The 23,651-nt window shown below is 40.0% G+C and overlaps 2 protein-coding genes across 5 annotated transcripts; one reads left to right on the forward strand and one right to left on the reverse strand.

Annotated features, from left to right (window-relative positions):
• Positions 1 to 5,531: 5,531 nt before the first annotated feature.
• LOC125898253 (microfibrillar-associated protein 3-like) lies at positions 5,532 to 14,599 on the reverse strand. Of its 3 annotated transcripts, none has more exons than XM_049592010.1 (3): positions 14,188 to 14,599; positions 11,449 to 11,737; positions 5,532 to 9,815 (listed from the first exon to the last, which is right to left on the reverse strand). In XM_049592010.1, exons 2-3 carry the CDS (start codon positions 11,690 to 11,692, stop codon positions 9,046 to 9,048), a joined length of 1,014 nt encoding a protein of 337 aa, XP_049447967.1. In that variant the 5' UTR covers positions 11,693 to 11,737; positions 14,188 to 14,599; the 3' UTR covers positions 5,532 to 9,045. The 3 variants fall into 3 exon arrangements, with proteins under 3 accessions (XP_049447967.1, XP_049447966.1, XP_049447968.1); XM_049592009.1 differs by lacking the exon at positions 14,188 to 14,599 and adding an exon at positions 12,504 to 12,676 and having other exon boundaries at positions 11,449 to 11,677; XM_049592011.1 differs by lacking the exon at positions 14,188 to 14,599 and adding an exon at positions 12,504 to 12,642.
• On the forward strand, positions 13,705 to 23,317 carry fam114a2 (family with sequence similarity 114 member A2). 2 transcript variants are annotated; one of them, XM_049592007.1, is made up of 14 exons: positions 13,705 to 13,942; positions 14,606 to 14,844; positions 15,418 to 15,517; positions 15,916 to 16,017; positions 16,207 to 16,313; positions 16,574 to 16,708; positions 16,966 to 17,130; positions 17,301 to 17,424; positions 17,542 to 17,627; positions 17,936 to 18,034; positions 19,191 to 19,315; positions 19,412 to 19,484; positions 20,157 to 20,210; positions 21,818 to 23,317. In XM_049592007.1, exons 2-14 carry the CDS (start codon positions 14,626 to 14,628, stop codon positions 21,917 to 21,919), a joined length of 1,491 nt encoding a protein of 496 aa, XP_049447964.1. In that variant the 5' UTR covers positions 13,705 to 13,942; positions 14,606 to 14,625; the 3' UTR covers positions 21,920 to 23,317. The 2 variants fall into 2 exon arrangements, with proteins under 2 accessions (XP_049447964.1, XP_049447965.1); XM_049592008.1 differs by having other exon boundaries at positions 13,705 to 13,867.
• The last annotated feature ends 334 nt before the right edge of the window (positions 23,318 to 23,651 follow it).

A 23,651-nucleotide genomic window follows, 5' to 3' on the forward strand; every position in this document is an offset into this window, starting at 1 on the left:
AATCTCTCTTAAAACCTGTGACCCACAGGATCCCCAAAAAATGTCAGCCTCTACTTCCAACCTGGCACCCATCTCTTTTAGAAGTGATTCCTTTAATTCCTCATGGAGATATTACAAAAGTTCTTCCACTTCTCAATCACTTAACATCACCATGGATCACTCAACATTACTACAGACTTGCCTTTAAGCAGGTACCAGGTGAGAAAACACCCTTTACTCTGAGCTATAATGACTCCACCATTTCAATTTAAACACCTCTTCCTCTCAAATGGTCCCTTTCAATTAAAACTCCTGCTCCTCCGAGCACTGATTCTCTCATGAATTAGTCAGAATTGTATTACTGCGTGTGCTCATGTCAAAGCAGAGTTGGACATGGTTACTAGTTTCCAACATAAAAAAAAAAGATTTTTGATATTTAGAGGTATCACTATTTGTCCCTGACACAAAGAATCAGGGTGAGCCTGGTAACATATTACACAGCAGAGTTTAAATGGTGACTCACTCAGAAGTCACTGAAATCCAGCGCTCAGGCAGTGACACCAACAAAAAAAGTTGTCCTTTAACGTGATATGCGGCTGGTTGCCGGTTAGTTTAACGACACACAGTGGTGTCAGGGAGCAATGCGGCAGAACAAGGACGAATGTTTTGGTGGCAAAAGTAGGATTTGACTGGGTGGGAGGGGTGTTGGATGGGTCTAACAAGCACCGACTTCCACCCAAGAGAGCGGTGGTCGCGTTCTGTAAGATTCTAACCCTAACCCAATTGTAACCCCCCTAACCCCCTAACCCCTAACCCTTGCCTGAACCTAACCACATGCTTTTGTTGTCTTGACCTAACTATGGGCTCTAGTTTCACAGACCGCGCGAGGCAGAGGCGCAGCGCACCTGCGCTTCGCCAACTGGGTGTGGCCAGGTGGATTTTACAAGTTTGGCACACCGTGCGCCTGGCGCAGCTACTCCTCTTTCCCACCTCCGTCCCTCCTACCTGTGCAAATCGGAAAGAGGGAGGAGAGAAGGCGTGGAGTGGGTTTTACACACATCACACCAATCAAATGAGCCCCTCTCCTCGCCCTTAAATGCGCCGCGCGAAGGCGTAATGAGAGTTTACTCAATTTGCCATGACAGAAGAGAGCAGCAGCGTCAGATGGCCAAACTCCTCCCAGGAGGAAACTGATGTTTTGGTCTGGGAGGTCCAAGCTCACAGTGTCCGAATATACAGAACTGCGAGCAGACCTCCATGGGCTGATGATGCAAAGGTAGCCTGGGAGGAGGTCACCACAATTGTAAATCAGTGTTGCGTTTCCCTTGTGCGCACGCGCTCTCTCTTTCTCTCTCACAGTCTCACTCTGTTTCTTTTCTTCTGACTTTTCTAAGATGACAGATGCTGAATATATACTCCCTATCTGATGCTGTGGCTGTTTGTGGTTGGCTGAGAGGGATGTGAACTCATTAGTTTGCAGCTCTGTTAATCAAATCAGGTTGGGTTTCCATTATGCGCAGGGCTGCCCCTGACCAAAATGGGGCCCTAAGTGAAATTTTATTTGGAGGCCCCCATGCCAAATGTATCATAGGTACAAAATGACCGTACAACAACTTGCCATTTAACTTGACAACCTTTATTGGCAATAACAAATGTACTGTAGATACAGTAGTTTGTCTGTATGAGTCAAATAAAATAAAAAATTAAAATAAATAAATATTAAATAAAAATAACTTCAAACTGAAATAAATAAATAAACAAATCCGAGTCACAAATAGCCATCAATTACTCATCAAAAGAAAGTAACTTCCACCACCTCAATCCCCCACCCTTGATTAAACACTGAAAATAAAATAAAAGAGGGAGACATTCTTTTCTATTTTCATCTTATTTAGCTTTATTTAGCTCCTGAGGCTCTTTTGGACGACATGTCGACAACTCTTCACCTGCTGCAGCTCTGCAAGTGCCTGCCAGCGCACCCCTCTTATTGTTCAGATGTCGAGTGCTGTCAATCATTGCAGCGACACATGGGCGGTCAGATCTCTTCTCTCCTTCCTCGAGCTGATTTTACGCACGCCTCACGGTAGCGCATGTGCGCATCCATTGTGCATATGTGCAAATGCATCCCCTCTCACAAAATGTGGCCCCCCATGGAAGATGAGGCCCTACGCACAGCGCGTGTTCTGCGTTTAGGGAGGGGCGGCCCTGATTACGCGTGCCAAACGTGCCAAACGGTGCCAATCCCCTTTGATCTGACATCAGATGTGACGGGACAGTCAATATAGAGACACATTTATGTGCTGATTGCAGATAGTTGCATTGAATAGTGGTTTTTGTGGGTATTTATTGCATCGTTAATGTGCCTGACATTCTGGAAACCTGCCTGTGAGGTTTTGGTGACGTGTGCACACTGTCTGCTCGTCAGCCAAACTTTTAGCGCACCTTCGGCGAAGCCTTTTGCCGCAAAACTGTCACTGCACCAAGCTGGATCTGTCGACACCTCCCCCTGCTGCGCCGCCACACCCATCTCAGCACACCTTGGTCTGCCAAACTACCAAACTGAGCGCGCCTCGGGTTGCGCTGCTCGAAACTAGCTCTGCGCAGGGTTCGCCACCCTGCACCATCCTGCGCCACCCTGCACTGCGCCGGGAAACTAGAGCCCTATGTGTTTTTGTTGCCTAGACCTAACCATGTGCTTTTGTTGCCTAAACCTAACCATGTGTTTTTGTTGCCTAGACCTAACCATGTGCTTTTGTTGCCTAAACCTAACCACATACCGTTGTTGCCTAAATCTAACTACATGTTTTTGTTGCCTAAACCTAACTATGTACTTTTGTTGCCTAAACCTAACCACATACCGTTGTTGCCTAAATCTAACTACATGTTTTTGTTGCCTAAACCTAATCATGTGCTTTTGGTGCCTAAACCTAACTACGTGCGTTTGTTGTTCAAGGAAAAAAAAAGTCAGTTTGCGGTGTTGTACCGACGTAGTGCGTTTATTTTGAAAGAGGCTGAATGTAACATTACATTTCCTGTGAAAACAGAAGTGTATCTTGAAAGTAGAGAACTCGACATGGTGTCACAGAACGTCAACAACCAAGGCACCCAGGGTACCTTGCACGTCGTATGTGGAAAGTTGCATGACCAAACATTAATATGTGACAAGGTTGTAGTGAGAATGTGTTGCACAGGGACAAGTTTTTTTATGAGTTGCAACTCTTTTCATCCAGGTATCACCGGACTGGCTCGAGTCTAGCCAACACCCATCCCCTCCCCTCTGGCATTCCCACTGGCACTTACACACATATCATACACACACACACACACACACACACACACACACACACACACGTCCTTTTTAGCCTGATCAATTTGTTTAGTTTACCTCGATGACACACAGGGCCTGCTAGAAATATCCTATCCTTAAAAATCCCCGCCCCCCCACCCCTCCTTAAACGTCTGCTTTGGCTCAGCATGATGAATGATCGCTCGGACCAATCAATTCTATTTAGATAAGCTTGCCTCCAGAGAGGACAGGAAAGGAAAGAAGGATAGATTTTTTGAGTTATTCAACACAGAAGCCCAAGGTTATTGTTATTTGGGCTGCTCTCCAACCTGATATTTCTCAGGTAGGTCAGACTATAGCACCTTGGAAAATGTATTCCAGGAAATTAAACTCTGGGAAAGTAATGTAAGTATCCAGCAGCGGTGTACAGGATGAGCTTATTGTCAGTGCATCATTTACTCACAAATGTGAAAAATGCGACAACGTTTTTAGTGACTTTTAGTGCGTGAACTAGATAGTTGGTTGTTTTGACGTTAACATGTATGTAAAGGACTCTGGTAGTGTACATGAATAAAGCTAACTCCATGTGACTCTGGAATAGAAGTGGGTTCTTAGTATCAGAATAAATGTTTCTGGTTGAGAAGAAAAACAAGATACATTTTAAAAAGGATGCGATTTAAATGCGATGCTTTAACATGTCTCAGTTTTGTTGACATTGCAGACTCATTCTGGGTGGACAACCACTGTTCAAACCCACAAAACGTTATAGAGTGCTGCAGGAAAGAGTCCTGAGACCCCAAAATTTGTTAGCATTTTTGCACTCCGGGTTCCCTCGTCTCAAAGTCAAGGTATTTTTGAAATTACGTAAATTTGTTAACTCAGGGCAACGTCTCAACCACACCTCTCATTACCTGCCAAGCCCACTTATACCTGGTCAACCCATCCTGCTCTGTTTGTCTCAGATTTCTCGACCCACCCTCCCTTCATCCATCATCCTCCCTACCTCATCCCTACCAACATTCCTTCATCCTCTCTTCCCTTCTCCTCTCATCTCCCCACACTGAGTCTCCCTCTGCCCGATCTCCAGTACATCCTCCCTGACCAACCTAACAGAAGACATCCCTCTGCCACCAGTCACCAGTCCTCAACAACTGTCACCTCCAGAATTAAAATTAAACATTTAAATGACATATTGTTGCATCGTCCTTGCTAGTGAATGAGTTTTTTGTTAGGTGCCTGAAATAAGGTCTAACGTTAACACAAGATATTGTCACGTTTTGTTCTACGACAAAACACATGCCAGTAAATATCTCAGTCGTGAATTTTAAAGCTTGTACATCATGTGTGTTAAAGAAGCTGGTTGCTAACAAGTGGCTAAATAAGACGACAGAAAGTCATGTACTGCACTGTGGTGCAGTTATTTATAGCCCAACATTAGCTTTTTACTTCTGGCGATTGCATTTCCACTTCAGAAATCATTAAAGTGGTGTGTATTTGTGAAGTGTATTTTGCTCAACAAAATCTGATGGGAAAATCCCAGTGGATTTTGTCAAGGGAACCAGGCTGATGTTAACTTAATGAATGTCAATCCTGCAGCAGTCTATTGTAAATGCTGAGAAATGTCCCAAAGTTTCTATGTATATCTTAAATATATCAAGTTGAGCAAAGCACAACAGCATAAATTAAGTGGAAAGAATATATATTTATATGGGAGAAAGCTCAGCATGGATGATTTTGCTTTTTCATTCTGTAATTTTTTTCAAACTTGTCATTTCCTTTTCAGTTTTATTTTCATGCTTTTTGTTTCTTTATCTCAGAACTGAGTAATGGACTTTGGATCAACTGTGCTGTGTTAAAAACCCTATTTAAATGATGTTGAGTTATGCAGTGATATAAATTCTCCTGTATTACACTGTATTTTCTAGCTACACCAGATGTTCGTCGAAGGTTACTGAAAAAAAGCACACATTAAACGAGTACAACTGCAGATTTTCAGACTTGACTCAGAACTTCAGCAAAGAAAGACACTGATATCTGGGACTAAAAGCGACACTTCAGCTCTCACCTGTCTCTTTAACAATGATATCAAGTGTTCATCCACAGTAGTAACTGTGCAAAATGACGATCCAGGAGTGTTTTAAGTGGTGAATGCACAAAATGCAATGGCTGAGATAAAGAAGTGATGTTTTACCCAACAGCTCCACCAAGTGGCTCACTTGCAGTGTTACCTGGAGGGGAAGAAGTAGCCACCAGACAAAGATCTGCATGTTTTTCATTGTATGTATTCAATTATTGTCAATTACAGGATGTAAACTTTTGCTATCGGTCCCTGAGAATGACCTCTTCAGTATCACTTTTGAATATCTAAACACCTTTAATCACAGAGCAACCAAATAGAACGATACAGCAAAGTACAAAACAGTGGTTACTCAAAAACTTTTTGTTCAAGCATAGTTATCACAGCTGAGTCACAGTTTACACACCGTACATGACACATTTTCTTATATATCCCCCTGAGACACAGTAAAGAAGTTTTTTTCTAAAAGCTCCTGTAACAACAGATACAAATTGTCATATGATTTTGAGAATGACTGGTTTGTCCTTTACTTGAAGAGCTTTACAAACATTTTTATATTTCATTTCATTTTAATATTTTAATGGAACAACCTTAACTAATTTAACTTTTTATGCTGCGTCATCCCATATGGAGAAACTGCTGCACTGTACCCAGTGTATGGACATTCTGTGTGTTTATGTAAATCTATACACAAAACAATAAATTACAAACTTCAAATGAGCCGCTATCTATGTTCCGATTCACAAATGCCGCAGTAAATACAGAGAGAAAATGCTGCATCACCTTCATCATAAAAAATGATGGTCCCTGACTTTTCCAAGCATGCACACATCAAAATATGATAGATTACACCTGCATATTTATGAGCATAATTTCAGACATTTTCCATCACAGCAGACATGTTTTGAAACTCTAATGTAAAAATAATCATGTTTATATTTCAGTGCTGCCTCTGAGAGGTATAAGTAGATGGAAGCCTGGTGTCTACTGTACATTTTTGAAAATTCCCTCAAACATCTTGCTTTTGGGGGTTTTAAAAAATATGTTTACTTCTGTCATTGAAATATTCACTCTGAAGCAAAAGCAAACCTGTAATTAAACTGCTCTCCAGACTAACAAAGACCCAAATAAAGAGATACGGAGATGGCAATCAAGTCTGTGAAGTGACATGTTTTTGACGCATTATTTGTTGTTGAATTCTCGCTGTGTGTGTGTCAGATGACTGACAGGACGCAGTGACATGCAAACAATCGACACAATGAAATTAGGATATTTCATTACATTTTGTTCTGTGCGAGCTGACTAACTGTCAATGCCAATGGCAGCAAAGGGCGTCTTCTGTGGGAGGGAAATGAGCTCTTTTCTACCTGCTGCTACCCTAACTGTGTGCAGAGACACCCACAGAATGGGAAGTTAAGGGAATCCCACCACACAAACATGAAAATTAAAGTATATCTAAGACATTTGATCAGATGTATAGTGCTAATTTTACACCTCTCTTAGACACTATAAAATGTGAGGTTGACCGCTGGGCGTCCCTCCCGCTGTCGTGGCTTGGTAGGGTTGCACTCATCAAAATGAATGCCTTACCAAGGCTTTTGTATCCACTCCAAATGGTACCCATTATTCTTTCAAATAAGGTGGTTAAGATCCTTGAAGGTTGGCTGAGTTCATTTATTTGGAATAAAAGTTAGCAAAATTACAGTTACCAAAGGCTGCTGGAGGTTTAGATCTTCCAAATGTAAGGTGGTATCAGGTGGCTGCACACTTAAGGTTCGTGGCTGAATGGCTGAAGGAAGATCAGTCTTCTACATGGCTAGATATAGAAGCTGCCCAATGTAGTTGTCCACTCCAAAATCTGTTATTTCTCATAGATCCTGCCTTAGCAAAAAAACTGTGAACAAACCCAATCGTCCTAAACACGCTAAGTGCATGGAAATTCGCAAGATCTATGGAGAGTCGAACCAAGTTAACATCACCCCGCACCTTAACTCAAGGGAACCCTGATGTCCCCCCAGGTGTTGAGGACCCTGTGTTTAGGCTATGGCGAGATGGTGGCATAACAACATTAGGAGATTTATTTAACGGCTCTGCCTTGATGTCTTTCACTCAGTTACAGCAAAAATATGTCTTCACAGGCCTCACTTTCTTTAGTTTTGTGCAGGTGGGACACAGTCAATGACTGCATCTTATCTTGAACATAGTCATAACGGGACTGCCTTGTCTGCACATGTAACTGAGGGATACCTAACCAATTAACTTACTAGTTCATTTTATTTACTTATTTATTTCTGTATACTCTCTCTGTCCACCTGTAAAATGTGTATGACGCATAACCTGTCACATGAAACTTTTGTTTCCTAGTATTATGTCCTATTGTGAAATGTCTGAGCTGCCCTGTTCATGTTTTTGTTTGTTCGTTTGACGTAATATGTAAAAAACAAATAAAAATATATTTTAAAAAAAAGTATATCTAAGACAAGTGAAAATAGATCTCTGAGCTTTGTGTTGTATTTTTGCAATTTTATATGATTGAGGATTTGTTGCCAAATGGCTTTTTGATTCCTGAGAGCACATCCTTCAGCATCACCAGTTAAGCACACGTCGGCGCATGTGTATAGTGTTTATAATGTGGCAGATGGGAGCAATAGCTTAAAAGTGAGGGTACTGTAAATTTGATGAAAGTCTAGTAAAATGTATTCACTGCATGGAGATACATTCATGCCAGAAGGAGAAAGAACATGATTCAGCAGATCCAGTATTTTGACTGCCACAGATGTAGTCATAGGGCCCTATTCAAACACATGGTCTAAAGTGCATGGCACAAGTGCCTTTAGGTTGTATTCAGCTACACTTCACCAGTTAAACAACACATAATCTGGGTGCAAAGTAAGACGCAAGGGGCAATCGTAATCTTAGTTTGGGGTATAAAGTGAATATAATCAGAGTGTCATCTGCCTTTCTCTTAAAAACACAGGTGCACCTACACCTTGGGCTTTGCTTTTTACATGGTGGTTTCGGCAAATTAGAGAAGCAAGCAGTTTTCTGTTGACAGTTATGCAGTAAGAACAGTAATGTCACTACAGCAAACACTGAGGGACATTTAAGCTGCAAAACTAAAAACTATAGTTATAAACTTGAAATATAAAACAGTGCTAAACTTTTAGCTGAATAATCAATAAGGTTCTGCACAGTATTGCAGCAAAATACTCCACCTAATCTGACTTTAGAGCAGGTTTTTGTTGGTCAGTGGCATCATCACTTTCTACTGCTTCAAAATAGCAATGCATCAACAACCTACTCACCTGTGGGCACACAGATGCACAAGTACATTTACCACTTGTGGGCACTGGCCTTGAAAATGACAACTGCATCAGTCTAAAACTAGCAATGGCTGTTGCGCTGCATTGTGCAACGCTTTACGCCAGGTGTAAGATAGGGCCCAAAATGTCCAAGATCATCTGAAACTAGGATGAACATCTCAAGGAAAAACAGTTGGAAAACTGCCAGAATCCAATTTGTACTCAAAGATTTGGACCCAGGATTTGATAAGAATAAGAATCAATAAGCAGTAACACAATGGCTACAATCTGAATGATAACCAACCCCACAATTTTTTAATGTTTTTTAATCTCTTAGCACTTGCAATTAGATGCCTCACACTTCAGACGATGTGTTTCTTCTGCTGGGTGTCAGACTGAGACTACACGTTGCTCTCATAGGACACACTTGTCCGTGAGCCCGGCACATTGAGGCACATCTCAGCCTCTGTATCCTCACTATCCACCTTCTCAGAAACTGTATGGACTGAAACTTTGACATCAGCACCGCCTCCATCGTTCCTACCACTTGACAGCAGAGCCTGACGCACCTCCTCCCCCTCCTCCTTCTCTCCACTTTTGCCAGCGGAGGGAGGGCCTATGGCTGGTCTGTTCACAGACACTGATGTCCCAGCCTGCTCTGCAGCGTGAGACCCCGGCTTCCCTGTCTCCACGACCTCCTCCGCGAATGTGCGGCAGTTTAAGATGAGCGGTGGCAGGGGGACGCTCCGAGCCAGATCCTCCATGTGACGAGCAAACTCCATGGTCTTGTACTGCGTGACCTTGGCGAGCTCCACCGTCTTGGCCGACGTGACAATTGGAATGCGCTTGGCGACCTCAAACGCCTTCTGCAGCTTTTCTGCGCCCTCAGTGCGGAAGAACTCATTGATGGCTCTCTCGGTCTTCTTGAGGTGGCTGCTGACCATGCAAAGCCGCGCCACGTTGAGGATCATGGTGATGGTGAAGGCCACCAAGCAGACGATGACGTAGTAAAGGCCCAAGCCACTGTCGGTGTGGGCTACACGAAGAGTGACGGTGTAGTTTTTGTTCCCACCGCTGCCACCGGAGGCGACGCAGGTGTAGCTGCCACGGTCCTCGAAGGAGACCATAGTGATGTTCAGGGTGCCCTCCTCCTGAATCTGCCACTTCTCACCTGAAGTTAAAACACAGAAGAATATTGTAATCATTGACTCTAACAAGCACTTTGTAATGCAGCATCAGAAACACCGACACTGGCTCTCATGTAATTTAATTTTAACGTAATGTAAGTTGGATCAAATTAGCGCCCCAAACACTTCCTGATAAGATAAAATCAGTTTATGTATCAGATTCAACAAACAACAACATTATTATGTTACTGTTTTAGCATTGACTCACAAACTGCTTCTGCACTGTGGTGTCAGAGTTACCAACAAGAGGTATTATGATGATAATGGGCTCAAGGCTGTATAGGAACTGATGAATTATGTGTAAATAATTGAGGAGTAGCAATGCCAGAATTTTGATAACTGAACAATGGATTAAATGCCTGATTGTGTACAACATGCTATTCGAATTGTATTAAATAACCTCTCATGAATGAAATAGCATTTTGGCATTAGTATAGTATGGATAACTTTTTGACTATTGTTACATTTGATGACAAACCTTAGTTAACTTTTTGGTCTGTAGATCTTGTTTTCTCTACAAACACTTGTCTTGTTGTGTTGTATTGTTTTGCACTGCACTTTACTGATTATGTACTGTTTTGTTCTGTTGGAAATGGTTTCTTTTCTTCTGTACGATCGATTGGTCTGTGTAGTTATTTACAAGCCTAATTTCACTGTACAATCCTCAGTTTGCAGTTTTGGTTTACTTATTTGGTTTTATTTGACATTATATGAATGCCTATATTAAATCATAAACATCTACAAATCAAGAATTTGTTTTTCTTCCCCCAAGGCCATCAGCACACTAAATAAAACATAAAAATCAAATAATGTTTACTACTGCTGTTCTGCCATCTACTAAGCACTTTGCTGCACTTTAAATACTTTTACATTCATTTATTTATTGCATTTTTATCACTCACTGAATGTCCTCTGTCTTGTGTTTTTATGTTCTGTGTTGCAATGCGTCACTGGAGTGTCACAACTAATTTCAATGTATTCCTATGCAATGACATTAAAGGCTTTCTAGACTTTTTCTAGAATGACACAATTAGGTCCAACTCATTGCAATTGTGGTCCTCGATGCAAAGAGATCTATGTCTAGGTGATGGCGAAAAGACATACACATCAACGTTAAAACTGCACTTCATTCCATATGACCTTTGCTATAGCAGAATTTGTATTACTGGATTTTTCTGGACGTACTCCACATGAAAATATAGTCATTTAAATGCTTTTGAAATCACATGTATAAGTAACCTAGATGTGTTAAAATCTGTCTCTTTCAACCAAATTTAGAAATGTTTTAACCCGGGCAGCTAGATGTATTTTTACTTGAAATTCACTACATTGATGCCTGCTGATTGTTTAGACGTGTGTGTTTGACAAACTAGGGTTTTTGACTGTGTCCATGTTTCAATACACCTGTTTAAGAAAAATGCATCTTCAGGGAAGGTATAGCGTCTTGATACTCACACTACAGTGAAAGCACTCCGATTAAATGCGATCTTGATAATAACATCGAGTTGCAGTATTACTTTTTTAAATATACAACAACTATGTAGCACAAAAGGAACTCAAAGTTGTTCACAAACTTCCTCTCAGCACCCCATTCCCTCCTCCAACTTGTTTCCTTACCCAGCAGAGGTCCTTTAGAGTTGTACCACTTAATGTCATCGTGGCTTCCGGTCACGTTACACTCAATCAGTGTGCTGGATCCTTCCTTCGCCACAATGTTACTGCTCGAGGGGACGCTGGCAAGCCGCACGGAGGACATGGTCTCTGTCTCTGTCCCATTCTGAGCCCCGTCTGCTGTCCAGCCACTGAGCAGCAGGACAGTGAGAAGCAGGAGTGACAGGTGGTGTCTCTGAGATGATAACATGTCAGAAGGAGTTACAGCTTCAGCTCACATTTAGACGGGACAAACCTGCAAAACAGGAAGAGTCAACAGTGATGGCTCAGGCAGCAACACAGGATTGCAAACACTTTTTTAGTGTCTTCACATAGTCCTGTCCTTATTTAATAAATCTTCAGTATTTTAACATAAACTCGTTAACCCTCAAGACATAACACTGTCGTGGATTCATTTTTAACTAAATATAGAAACTGAAATTTAAACCCCACTCTCAATTCGGATGCTCAAGGCCAACACTTTACTTGATATATTAGAACAGTGCTTTGTCTTCTATGTTTTTCTTATCACTATATTGATTGTTTTGCTTCCCCAGTCATATATTCTTAATTACTGTAATATACCTTATTAGTTACGTGGGCTTTAATGCATGCAATTTCATTAGCTTAATTTGTTTCTAATGTGATAAGGTTAATTTGATTGGTTCTGCTGACTTTTCACTGCCTCATAAATCACTGGTCAACATTGTTATCCTTTTAAAATAAACCAAAACGAAGAAGAAGGAGAAATTAAGATAATGAAGATGAGAGTTAGAGTCAGACATGATCTCCAGGGAGCACATGGAGATGCTTATGAAACTGCATTAAACAGTACATTGATGTGGTCTTTTAATTAGGCTAATTTACAGACTGTGAGTTTCTTTGTTTATATTTGGCGACATAGTGATACTACAGGAGATCTGAATTAAAAATATTGGTGTATCAAGAAACATTTTACCAGAGGGAGCACACACATTTCACGCCAAATTCATCCAAACACACAGCCCAGAAGAGATGCCCACCTGCTGCTCGGACAGCGACCAAAACAACAAATCCTCGACCGACATGAACGTCCAACAGTTTTGTTCCTGATGTATGTTCGAAGATATTCCTTTTAGTCCTGTTTTAATCTGTTAAAAGGCCTTGATGCACAAGTGTTCAAGCAAAACAGGTGCAACCTGACCGGTCCGTGCACTTCCTGGTTCAGGTGTGAGAGAGTGGGCGTGGCTTGTTTTCAATTCTTCAGTGCAGGGAGGTGATGATGGGAAAGATTTGACATGCTGGGTAAATAATGCTGAATTAAACATAGCTTTTACTATAATGATCATAATAATAATAATAATAATAATAATAATAATATATTTTAATCTAATATTGTCAACCAGTATGTTCCTTTTTTTAAATTTACACCCAGATAAACATATTTAGTATATTGCATGATATAAAACACTTTTCAGCCATTTGTGTCTTTATTTCATTGGTTACACACAAAACATGTTGGACTGATTTTTTACATTTGACATTTTATGAAGCACATAGATTACACAAACAATAACTACAAATAAAAGACTTCTCTTCAAATTTGAAATAGTAATTTAGTTTTGCAGGCTACATATTGATAAAAATAAGATTCACAAGACAAAATGCACTGACTCCATGTATAACCTTGGACATATTTTACTCGGCACTGGTCGCTGAATAAAGCTGTGAAAATGCATTGTATGTTATTGTTAAATAGTATGTGTTCTTTTAACAATGCTCATTTTATTTTAACTCGTTAATTGTGTTTGTAAGGGGAAAAAATGATATTTTTTTTCGAACAAACAACAAATAAATATTAATGTATTCTGTTTTTGAGAACCAAAGCTAGTTTTTCAAAGCAATATTTTTTAGCGGAAGTTTACATTATTTTATTTTGACCGTTCCGGAAGTATTGTTTAGATTTTCATGCGTCAAGTTCCCTCGCGGAAGAGAGACCAGTAGTACAGCAGCTTATCCTTCAAAATAAAATCGTAACAGTTGTCACCGCTGAAACAAGTCAAATAATATCTATTAAAAATGTGCACCAAACTTTTCAGAAGTCTCTAATTACCTAACAAACAATTTATTCCACTTAAACGCATTCTTTGTTTTACAGTGTTTTTTTTTAAACCTTAATGTTCTAAAAGGTACTTTTATTTTGAAGTTACGTACCGGAACCTTTGTTCCTCAGTGTGGCTAACTGTTGGACCTGCTTAGTGAAAACAATATGTGACGTGGCTAACCCTGTGGACAAAAAGAACAAGTAAACCTAAAGCATTAAATTGTTTACTGGAAAACTAAAAGGAGCTTAACGCTTAGGAAAACACGGGCAGTCCGAAATAAAGAAGACAAACCTTTCGTGTTGGTGAGTTTGGCTAGGAAACTGTTAGCAGGCTAGGGTAACGTTAACTGCTAGCATCAAGACTTTGACAGGAGAAAGGTGAGTATGTTGCAAAAGTATAACGGTGTATATTGTTTTTCTGGCTTATTAATACGTTGGTAACTATATAAACAGCTTGTATCGATAAACAAAAATAAAAAAGCTGACGCAACTTCAGTCATAGTAACGTTAAGGCATGAATAGCAATTCAACTAATAATGCTAACGTTATGGTAATTTCGCTTTAAATATATGACTAACAGATGTGAGTGCAATGTTAATGTAATGTTTATCACAAGCCAGTACCTGTTACTGATACGTATGTTAGCTGTTGGCTTCAAGAATTTGTGCTTCCATGCACAAATATAGTTTACTGTATTTGGATGTATAGTCCACACAGTATAGCAGACTGGACTTTAGACTAGCACTGCCTCCAGCTGCACAGATAACCAACAGCTGATGAGTTAGCTGCTGTTCCCTGGGTGTTACTGAGGTGCATTGTGGGAAATGCATGACACCACTGTTTGGATGAAACACTTTACTACAAAGTAACTCCTGGAATAAGTGCATTTAATATCACAGTGATTGGGTCTAACAGCGAGGAATGACTGATTTTTTCCTTATTGGACACTTCAGCTGTCTCTGTGTTTATTAAGTCATGTGTTACAAAACCCTTGTCACATCAAAACCAAACTGATCCAGTGCTCTCGATTTCACTTTGAAGGCATGTACTAAAACATCAAGATGTCAGACAGGGAAGCTACAGCAGCAGAGGGTCCAGAGGTGGAGCCAGAGTTTCAGGATGCCTCTCCTGCAGAAACACCCGACAGCTCCTCAGCGAGCACACCTGACAATTCGACTGACGTGGCTCCCACAAGGAAAGCCAGGAGGAGACCGGACGTCAAACCTGCAGATGAAGTTGAGGAGGCACCGAAAGTAGAGGAGCAGCCAGCAAAGTCACCAGTAAGATCGTTATTGTTTGTACTAGACAATAAAAAGGGAACATTACTTCAGCAGGAATGCCTTTCTGATTGTTTGAGAGCATATGGCTGTAAAAAGACAAACACTGGACAACATTTTCACAGCCTGGCTGTAATTTTTCTCGTGGTGTTCATCATAATACACTTTTGGTAACAGTAATATAAAGCTATCATTGAAAGTATTCCCACTTTATTAAGGAAAGTCTGGCATGGCAGATTAGGGAATCCCACACCCCAAATACTACTGTAGTTAAAAAAAAAGATCTGTCTGGTCATCTAATGACCTCCTGGCCTTACACTTAATAGTACCCTGTGTTGTGTAAATATTCAGGTGTTCAAGCAGATGTATGTTTGCAAGTGTTCTGCACTAGTGATAACCCACCTCTTGTGCTGAATTCTCCATTAAAAAGGTCACACTGACTTTTTGTGCACAGAAGAAACTGATTTTTTCTTTCTATTTCTGCAACTCATTCACTCTGTTTCTTGCTTTCTCTCTGTCTTTTCCCTCCTCCCTCTTCCATCCTTATCCTCTATCTCCTCATGTCCTCTCTCTCAGGCACCGAGTGAGTCCACCGTGTCTCAGGGTGGTTGGGGATACTGGGGCAGCTGGGGAAAATCGATCTTATCCACAGCAACAGCTACTGTGGCCACTGTGGGTAAGTATAGACCGCTGAAATCACCCAATCTTTTTGTATGACTATTGTTTGTATGACTCTTTTTTAAGTCAACCACTTGGGGAACTTTCCTAAAAAGCTTTGTCTTGTCTTGGTTCTATCTCCTCATTTGAAGACCTGAAACACATTTCTAAGACATATAAATTTTATCAATTTCGAGGTAAATGTAGTTGTGTGTATGCAGGCATGTGTATAGGTTTATGTTGTTAATTGTATTTGAACTAAAGTGATCACGGAATAGTCCAGGAAATCGAAAGACAAAAACTTAAAACACATTTTCTATCATTGTGTATTAATTGTTGTAATACACTGTTTCACATTACTGTTATTTGAAACATCCTCTGTACTATACATGCTGTTTATCTCTTCTGTCCATCCAGGCCAAGGGCTCACTCAGGTGATAGAGAAAGCAGAGACGTCACTAGGAATCCCCAGTCCGACTGAACTCTCTGCGCAAGTTGAGGAAGAGCAGAAGGAGCGAAGTAAGGCTTTACTGTATGTTGTGTCTTGTGTGACAAAGGCACAACACTGGATAAGCTGGTCCAATTCTCATGAATCTACCTCTCTTGTACACAGGGATGTATAAATATGAGTCAAATTATCACATATTTACTTCATATCCTGTTAGCCCTTTTGTCACGGTATGTATTGTGTTTGTTCGTCTCCTGTAGGTGAATCCATCAGTGAGACGGACAAAGAGGCCAGAGATGGATCAGCGGCAGCGGTGGGAAGTGCAATGGGAATGCTGACATCGCTCACGAGTGTTGTCCAGAGCACAGTAAGCAGAAACGTACTCTGTGTTTTGTTTGTGTTTTTTAAAAGGAGGAAAGAGAAGTTTACGTTTTTAAGCGCATCTCAAACATCCAGTTTTTAATGATAAAGTATATAGAGTAAATGTGAGCATGCCTCTGTGCTAAATCCAGTTTTTGTCATTTCTGTGTTTTAGAAATAAACAAAGGATTACATTTTCCTGAGCTGTTTGGTCTGTAAAACCTTTTCCAAACCTTTCAGACAACTCATATGTCCTTGTCATCACAGGGGAAAACGGTGATTACGGGCGGCCTAGATGCTCTGGAGTTCATCGGGAAAAAGACGATGGATGTGATAGCAGAAGGCGATCCGGGCTTTAAGAAGACCAAAGGACTGATGATCAGGAACTCCACTTTGTCTCAGGTTGGCAGGCCAGGGCCAAATATGTAAATGAGGAGGTCATTTTCAAAGTGTCCAATATTAATTTTTATGATGGACTGGAATATTTAAAGCCTAAATTTGACCTTCAGCAACTCTAAAAAATGAGAGATCAGACTTCATACTGTTTCAACTTTTTCTATGTGTTAGCTGGCTCACACTAGTTTTACTCCTGATTGTCTGACAGGCAACTGATGTTTTGTCCCCTTTCTTTCAAACTGTCATCTCTCTCTGTCTCGCAGGTGTTGAGGGAGGCGAAGGAGCGAGAGGAGCTGCAGACGGCAGAAACAGAGACTTCAGACTCCGAGAAGAAGGTGGTGGCTCATTACGGGATGCTGTTTGATGAATTTCAGGGTCTGTCGCACCTCGAGGCGCTGGAGATTCTGTCTCGAGAGAGTGAGTCTAAGGTACGGTTAGACTTTTATTCCGAAATATTTCACCTACTGCAGCCAAATAGGCATGCTGAGACATTGTTTTTAGCTCTCATGATTTAATGGGATCTGGTAAAAGCCTCAAATATAACTGTTTGTGTTTTCTTTTCTTTCTTTTTTCCTTTTCTCATGCGTGTGTGCTGTAGGTGAAGTCAGTGCTGACCACTCTATCAGGAGACGAGCTGGTTCAGCTCAGACAGGAGTTGGATCTCATTAAGGACGCTTTCTCTCTTGTGGAGTTTGATGATGAGGAAGTTGATGAGAAGAAAGGTAACATCACTGTTAAACGTTTATTAAAAATAGCAGCAGTGCAAGAGGAAAGCAGCAACATATACACCTGACTTGATGTAACACATGAAATGATTGATTGTACATTTCTATTTCCAGATGAAGATGGCTCAGAGTTTGAGAAGGAGTTAACGGAGGCTCTGGAGGGGCTCAGTGTCAGCGCCACAGCTGACAAGCTCAGCAAGGTACCAGCTTGGATCAGATTCCTGTTCAGTTTTTGTTTAATGAATTTATTTGGCTGTAATTTGTAGTGTTTTATTACAAATTGCTACAAATATTGAATAAAACAGTTTAATTAAAATCTCATTGATACAATCTAGTTGAAAAATATACAGCATATATTCAAGCACCGGAGGTAGTATAAATTACACTGATGTTGTTTGGTACAGTTCCTGTTTTTACTGTGGTCAACTGGTGGTTTACAAACCTGAGCAATCTCATGTGAACAGAGCTGTGATTATGTTAATACCATGGTCTCTCTACTCTCCAACAGGCCTGTAAGAACACCTGCAGCCAGATCACTGACATGTCCAAACCAGAGCAGGAAGAGGAAGAGAGTGAGGACGCCGTAAAGAAAACAGTCTCTGTAGAGGTATGCTGATATCATCAATATTTAATATTACAAAAAAGGACATAATTTGAGGTTTCTCTCAGACCCACAGGTTAAGCTAATTGTTTTATGACAAGGCTTGGGAGTGTGCTGATTCTAGCCAGTCCAAAGTTACTTTTAAATTGTTGAGAGATTATAAAACTGTAGATGAAACTAGATCTGCAATGATAAGTCACCTAATGGATTATTCATTTGAAAGAAAATAAATGTCAGCTATTTTGGTTATTAATCCTTTAAGTCATTTTTAAGGCAAATCTGCCCAAAAAAAATACATTTTCAGATTCTCAAATGTGGAACATTGCTCTGTCATTGGTCTTACATTTTAGTAAATTTATATTTTGTTGGTTTGGAAATGTTGGTGTGACAAAACAAGACATTCAATGAATTCACTTTAGGCTCCAGGGTATTGAGACAGATTATCTACAGATTAATCGATAGCCAACATAATCAATAGTTGCAGTCCTAGAAGCTACACTCACTGTTATGGTTGCAGTCCTGTTTAGGCAAAAGTGTAGTCATTATTTTTTTAGTTAATTGTTAATCTGTATCAAGAACTTGTGAAAATGAAACAGTTCCTCAGAGCCCAAGGTGATATCCTCAAATTGCTTATTTTGTCTGACCAACTGTCCCAAACCCAAAATATTAAGTTTGCAATTATGTAAAACAGAGAAAAGCAACAAATCCCCAGGAAGCAGAAAATGTTTGTCATTTTTATTTGATACATGAGGTAAAAAAATGAATTGGTTAATTAATTTGTTATCAGAAAGGTTGACTAATCGATTAATCATTTTACACACATGAGGTGATGCTAACTAGCAAACAGAGTTTGCAATACCTCTTAGAATTCAGTGGGTCTCACAATAAAGGTGGGATGTTCTTTTGTCTGAGCATCCTGATGTATTTGGAACAAGTTAAACTAACTCAAATGACTAAACTGATTAAAATTCAATATTTTTTTGAGAAAGAGAAACATTTCAATGTACTGCTGGATGTTTTGTAGTATGTATCATTTTCAGTCCTCACAGTTTCCTCTGTATCTGGTTTATGGGCCATTCAGCTGTGTGTGTGTGTGTTTGTGTGTGTGTGTGTGTGTGTGTGTGTGTGTGTGTGTGTGTGTGTGTGTGTTAAATTATTTCAGGATGTTCATGCTGCAGCCATCAGGAGTCTGGCAGAGCTGACGGCACGATCCATTGAGCTTTTCCACAAACTGGCTGAGATGATCCTGTTCTCCAACGGCAGCACGGAGGCCAGCGCCCTGTCACAGTAAGATGACATGGACTCTCTGTTAGGAGACTCTGCAGGAGCTCAGCTGTAGATCTATAATCTGTACTTTAATTGAGCATTTTTGTCTGTCCTCAGGTTAACGGTTGTCCTGTGTAAGGAAATCTCACTGCTTTCCAAGAAGTTCACCTCCTGCTTAACAACAGCAGGGGTAAGCTTAAACTAACTCTCTGTGTATCAAAGAGTTTGGGATCATTGAGGATTTTCATCATCATTATCATGTAATTTTGAACCATTGAAGTAATTAATGTTATTTTTGTTTGTATGGTTAGTTTGGAGGTGCATTATGGGAAGTGTAGGAACTAGTGTTTTCGGAGTTTGACCCATACTAGGGAGTAAAGTCAGCCACTCGGCCTCTGCTGCTTCATTTTTTAAAATTCCATTTTTTAGTCTGTATTCCACAAATTTATAAAGTGCAGTTTTTACTGTTTTTCAGCCTGGTGTTGCATTTTCTCAGAATAAACATCCTGTTTTAACACTCAGTCGTGGTGATGTCTGCAGTTAAGACAGCAAGAGTGAGGCAATATGACATTTATCAAGTTACAGCCGTTTACATCATCTGAATTAGTTTGATTTAGCGTTCAAAGAGACGCCTTTTATCGTCTTAAACTCGCGTCATCCCTCTGTTTGTTTCCACCCACGTTTTTCTGATCTGCTGAAAATGTCAAACCCCAAACTGTCAGAACTCTAATTTGTGCTGCTCTTTGTACCTTCAGCGTTTTCATTTTCCACTCTACTTCTCTCAGCTTTGACACATAATCACTGCTGCGGCGGCTTCATCTGAGAGCTGATTGTAATTTGATCTAAACGTTGTGTTTTACAGTCAAACGAGAAGGGGGATGTCCTCAACCCGCTGATAACAGGAGTCTTTTTAGAGGTTTGTGTCATTGCACTACAGCTCTCATCACACACAGTGTCATTAAGTCACACTAATGCAGTTTTATCTTTATCCATATCATTGCCTGCATAGTGGGTCAGTTTTACTTTACAATGCAAACACAGTATCACAGCATTTGCTTTATTATACGTGTAGTCGTCTTTTTGGACATGTGAGGATGTTCCACAGTTGCACATGTTAGTAATTTCACCTCTATTTGATTTGACATGTTTTACCGAGGGTAAACTCTTGGACCTTAAATCTTTATACACATCTGTGTTGCTCTGTAATCGGCAGACAACATTACTTATTTTAGCTCTGAAGGCTACACATAACTCTATATTTTATTGTCACTGTCTCCTGATTACATGAGATGAATGTCATAAAATTCCCAATTCTATGGATATTTAGATTCCAGAAATAAAAACCTATTGGCGTCCTTGTTGATGCTGCGTCAGATAATTATGAAACCTCAATTTATATAGTCATTTATAGTTAGTTAGGCAATAATTGAATCATAAAATCTTATTTTAAGTTATAAACAACAACAAAAGGACTGAGATTATCCCACCTGTTTCCAATACAAATGAACAGATTGAAAGAATATTGTTTAATTAAGTTTCACTTTCTTTATACAAATGCAGCGATCTGTGTGCTGCTGTCTTGTAAAAGATATCAACAAATTTCTTCTTCTATGAAAGTCATTTAATATTTAGAGTTAACTGTGCTGGGAACAAATTAGGGCTGGGCGATATGGACAAAAATTCAAACTCGGTAGTTACAGGCTGACTGGCAATACATGATATATATCTTGGTATTTTCTATGAAACGACAAAACATTTGTCTTTTGCAGGACACATTTTCCCCACTAATACAACATGCTAACGTCTTTAGCACAAGCCTATGGCATTTTACATTGTATAAATTAGCCTAGCGGCTAGTGTACTTTTCCTCTACTCATATGAAGCCAGGGACAACAGCAACATTTAACAAAGTAATGTTACAAAATCTGGCTCCATTACAACTCACAAGGTTCACTGACCAAACAACTATCTTTTACTAAACATGTTTTCCAAACAAATACAACATGCTAACATTATTAGCACAAGTCTATGGCATTTTATATTGTATAGATTAGCCGAATGGATAGCGAAGATTTCCTCTGCTCATATGAAGCCAGGATAAATCACACACAAGATTTAAAATGCTATTTTGTGTGGAGGCTGTATTGTCTGCACTATTTATTGTTTCTTACTTGTGAAATTAAAGTAAATAAAAGCCTACAAAAACAGACGGGAGGTTTGTGTCGCTGCAACATGTAGTTACATTTCTGGGGAGGTGCATGTCAGGCTACGCATCTAAAAGGTGTTGCTGTCGTCTAAATTTATATCTTGCTTCAAAAAGTCGTTATATCGCCCAGCACTAGAACAAACAGAATTATCCCACATCATTGGTAGGAATGATTCTCCTTAAAGAAAAAAGAGTCTTAATAATATCATATTTTGCAGTTGGATTGTCTGTATTTGTGTCATGGGGCTTTACAGGCACGTTTCAGAGTGATATTAAAACACTGTGTGTCTCATGTTATGGATTCTCTCTCCTCGTAGGCATCCAACAGTGCATCTTACATCCAAGATGCTTTCCAGCTGCTGATGCCCATACTGGAGATCTCCCACATCCAGAGGAAAGCTGAATCCACAGAGCAGTGACCAACTGACGTCAGCTCTGCTCTCCATCGCTGCCATGACGCTGGGACTGTGTCACAGCAGAGAACTGACACATCTATAGAACTTGTTCGTTGAAAAATCATCTACGTCGGCTCTTACTGCGTCTGTTTACAGCTCAGGACAAAAATCAGTTTCAAGTGTGTTTTTGTCAAACAGTGTTAACCTTTTTTTTTTTTTTTTTTTTGATTAGCTGGTTTAATTGTAAAGCACAGTAGATGGACTCATTGCAATGTGGAGGAGGTCTGGATCTACCAGCTGAGGGAAACAAATGCCTTTCTGTTAAACGGAGCAACTTATTGTTCTTCCTTGTACACTGACATGTACACTATTTCTTTCTGACAGCACTATATTAAAAGATATAAATTACACCTCAGAGAACACTTAAATAAAGACATAGGATGGGAAGTCCAGTGGTAGTTTGTTAAAAAGAAAGGTGTGTCTCATAATAAATAGTAAGATATATTGATAATGTATTTTTCTCATTACTGCACAGAGAATAGTTTGGACTTTATTTTCTATGCATATCTCTCTAAAGCTCTGGTTCCTGGAACAGTCGGAGCTGAGTGTTTTTGTGACCAACTGCTATAATTAGTTTACAGTATTGTAGATCTAATGATGCCTGTTTGTTTAATAACATACTTGCAATTTGATTCTGTAGCTTTATTGTATACAACAATATCAGCTTTAATTCAGTATTTTCTGTCACTTGGAAAATACAAGGCATCCTTATATGTTTCAGTAGCTGCCATGGATGTGTAAAGATGCTGATGGCTCCACATATTCAACTCCCTGGTTGGCTTTATTTTGCTCTTCAGCCATCCCCACAATTGAGGACTTAAGATTTTAGTTGGATTTGAGTCAAACAACTAATTACTGTTTCACTGCTGAGACTCAAGTGTCAGGTTTTGACCTGGTGGAATTGTAGAAGGAAAATAAATTAATGAGACTGTAACAGACAGGACTTGTTTGGCCACACAGCATTTATTTTTTTATAATTAGGCTTAAATGACTTGCAGCAGTCTCACAGTCCCTGATGTGTCTCTCTGTTTTCTCTCTATTGACCACTCTTGGAAATAATCACACGTGCTGTTAGAGAAATATGCATCAACACTATTACAAGATTCCTCTTTATTGTCATCAGAGTCATTATTCATGGAACTTCAACGTAACTTCAGGTGTTTATGCATCAACAGAGGAGCTTCTATCTGCCATGACAGTTGTGATTGTCTTTGAGCCAACGACCTTCAGTTTTATGATGCTGAAGCGCTGACAGCTGTGTGTTGTGGGCATGTGAAGTGATATATTTTCGAGCAATATACTGTACTCTCTATCAGATGTTTGAGATGGTTTTCAAATAAAGACGCTTTCATACAGGCGCAATCTGGGATTTGTGTATGTGAGTGAAAGTTACAGATTTAGACGACTAGTTTTAGTGTGTATTAAAGGACGTGTGTTTTGATCCATGAAGGTTGTGGGGACAGATACCTTGTGTACTTTTGGTCTGTGTGTGGTTTCCTGGTTTGGTCCCATTATATTTACACTATATTTTAGTGTGTGCTTTTAACTTTGTGAGAACAGTTTGGGAAAGGCTCTGTCCTGTTTTAACATGACAACAGACTCCCCAGTCTCCATCCAACAGCAACTGTAAGCCAGGTCTTAACATCCAACATCAGTGCTGGGCCAAAATCTGGTTGTGGAGGTTGTTTTAGCAGCA

This window comes from Epinephelus fuscoguttatus, linkage group LG12, assembly GCF_011397635.1.
Source record: "Epinephelus fuscoguttatus linkage group LG12, E.fuscoguttatus.final_Chr_v1".
Taxonomy (NCBI): Eukaryota; Metazoa; Chordata; class Actinopteri; order Perciformes; family Serranidae; genus Epinephelus; species Epinephelus fuscoguttatus.